General features: G+C 41.4%; 1 protein-coding gene across 1 annotated transcript in view; it reads right to left on the reverse strand.

Annotated features, from left to right (window-relative positions):
• The window catches only part of LOC102209817 (probable 2-ketogluconate reductase), a 14,065-nt gene extending 11,553 nt beyond the window's left edge, over positions 1–2,512 (reverse strand). Inside the window, exons 1-3 of the mRNA XM_005728494.1 lie at positions 2,474–2,512; positions 420–798; positions 154–325 (exon numbers count right to left, since the gene is read on the reverse strand). Coding sequence (XP_005728551.1) covers positions 154–325; positions 420–795 — 548 coding nt within the window. The 5' untranslated portion in view covers positions 796–798; positions 2,474–2,512. The remainder of the gene's footprint in view (positions 1–153; positions 326–419; positions 799–2,473) is intronic.
• Between the last annotated feature and the right edge of the window lie 354 nt (positions 2,513–2,866).

Here is a 2,866-nt window from a genome sequence, read left to right on the forward strand (position 1 = left end):
TGAAAATCTTATCAATACCCATCCCTATTTACAACGCTACATCTGAGTTTTGCATTGGGTGAGTGAATACTTCTGGCAGTAGTGAAGTACTGTGTATCTATTCAGGTCACTTTAGCAGGATTTTTTTGATCTGTTCGATGAATTGGTGCTTACCTTCTGTGTCTGTTGTGATACAGGATCTTCATATCAAACCCTTTGCTTCTCTGAGCAATTTTGTATCCGATGTGTCCCATTCCGATGATCCCCAGAGTCGACCCGGTGACTTCGACTCCCACCAGGCTTTGTGGTATACTGGTAGTCTTGCGGTCAACAGCTATTTGGTGACCTATGAGAAACATTGCCATATTTCCAGTTTAAATATCTTTGGGTTTTACTCAAACTGCTCCACCCTGGGATCAGATTTCGACCTTTGACCTCACCTTCAACTATCTTTCTTGCGGATGCCAGCAGCAGACCCATAGCCATATCTGCAGTGGCGACACTCACCACGCCGGGTGTGTTGGCCACCTTCACCCCGAGACTGGTAATGTACGGCACATCCAGGTGGTCGATGCCCACTCCTCCATTGGCGACCACTTTTAGTGATGGAAGCGAGCTGAGCAGCGACGGCTCGGCTGCAGGGAAGGTGTTCCACATCAGTATGGCCTGGATCTTTGGGCCGTGCTGCTGGGGGTTTAGTAGAAAGTCTCTGAGGCAGATTATGTTGAAGTGTTGTTTTATTATGTCAGTGGCCTCTTCGATGAAACCCTGCTCGCCCACCTCTGAGATCAGAGCCCACGGTTTGTCCTCTGCCATCGTCTGATTGGATAAAGCACAGGATTCGTAAAGGAGAGGGTAAACAGAAAAGAAAGGCACTGGGACCAGTTCCCACCTGTTTCCAAACTTTACACTACGATCTGGATTATTGCCTAGCATTGACATTAGTTAAAATCCAGTTTTATCTTTTTTATTATCCCCAAATGTATCATCCAGATGACTAGAACCACTGACAGGTAAAGTGAATGACATTGGTAACCAATGCTACGGTGCTACCTGTCAAACGTTGACGTGTATTTAGTATTAAGTACATAAGAATTGCTTTTTCTAGTCCATTTCCTGAACATTGTAGTTTCACCACGGCAGACCCACGTCATTGACAGCTGCCGTGACACCATTACGTAGCCAAGCGCGTAGTGCATTTTGCTTGGGAAGGTTTCTAATGAATCGCTGCATTCTTAAAGATTTTGAATGGAGTCAGGTGACCAAACAGAAAAAAAACCTTTTCAAATGGAGTTTAAAAAAATGGATGTACATGGTTGTATTTTCTGTGATAGTGAGTTGACAAATCTTTTATTTTAGTGTATTACAATGCAGTACTTATGGTTGCAGGCCAGGGGACTCATCCTGCCCCAGGATGTGAAACAACTGTGAAAATAATCAAGATTGGAATCTGTTCAATGAATACTACCAATTTGCTTTTAACTGAAATATTTGTATTCACAAATGCAGAATTTTCAAGGCTAACCCTGACTTGACTGGAAGAATGATCTAAATCTGTTTAGTAAGTTTCCGAAGGTATTTAAAAATGGATCAGCCCTTAAATTATTCTCATTACTTAATCATTTTAAGTTAATCTTACTGAGTGACCCAGAATTATGAAGAACAATTACCAATTAACAAAAAAGTTTCAACTAATTCCTCTTGTGGGACACCCACACAGTATGTGTGCAGAGCTTCAGCTCCATGCACTCAATGACTCTGGAGAAATTAAAGGACATAATAGTTGACATGAAATTCTCAGTTGATTACTCTTCCTGTGTGCCAACATTCACAAAGATGCCGCAAGATTCCAGAGAAATTAAAGGAAATTTATTCTCAACTTCAAGAAGATTTGACTGAATTTCCAATAGAAGTAAATCTAATGAAAAATTAAAAAACATATTCTCTTCATATCCTCATTTTCATTTCTTCATTTACACACACACACACACACACACACACACACACACACACACACACACACACACACACCTTTACTGTGTCTTCAAAGGCACACTATAATAAACGTAATTCCGTAAATCCTTTTTCTTTAGTCTGTTGAACAAAAATAAGCAACGAAGGAGAAGCGCTACCATAAAACTTAGTGCAGGAGCGCAAGAAAATTGAAGCCACAGATAAGTGGCGGTTAGCTTCACGGAGACCATTTTAAGGTCGTTAGGATTCTCAGCTCTCTTTTCCCTACTCCCTTATGTACCATCCTACTCTCTTTCCTTGACCTCGATGACATTTCGAAGTCAAAGAAAAGTTGTTAAGAAAAGGCGACAAGGTGTACTTTTGGAAGGTATAGCCCTAATGTTTTCTTAAAATCACCACGTTTTTCATTAGCTCAGTGTTTTAGGTTAAATGCTCTGTGAGACTGTCGGTCACAGCCCACCCCTGGACCAGGCTCAGCAGCACGACCCACAAAACCTGTTTATGTTGTAAATTCACTCACAGTTGTTGAGCTCTTTCCCGGCTGCTCCTCAGAGAGGAAGAACTCTTGCGCGGGATTTCAAAATAAGGGCTCTTAAAAGCAGTATGACTTGAAACGACAGATGTCTCCTTAACATGGATTTCTTATTCAAACATTTAAACTTAGATCATATTATTACATATATATATATATATATACCTCAGGCTCTTCATGCAAACAGAGTCAGAGAGAGTTATTTCGATCACGTTTGTTCATAATGTGATTGTCACGGTCTGGCTGGCAGACCGTGGGGAGATGGGGAAATAGGACCCAAACGCCGGACTCTTCAGTGCAACAGTGTTTATTTACAAGGTGGTGAAAATAAACAACAATAAATCCCCAGTTTCCCAGACTCCCGTGTAGTGTCTTCTTCCC

Source organism: Pundamilia nyererei, unplaced genomic scaffold, assembly GCF_000239375.1.
Source record: "Pundamilia nyererei isolate P.nyererei 1_Seehausen unplaced genomic scaffold, PunNye1.0 scaffold00028, whole genome shotgun sequence".
Classification (NCBI taxonomy): Eukaryota; Metazoa; Chordata; class Actinopteri; order Cichliformes; family Cichlidae; genus Pundamilia; species Pundamilia nyererei.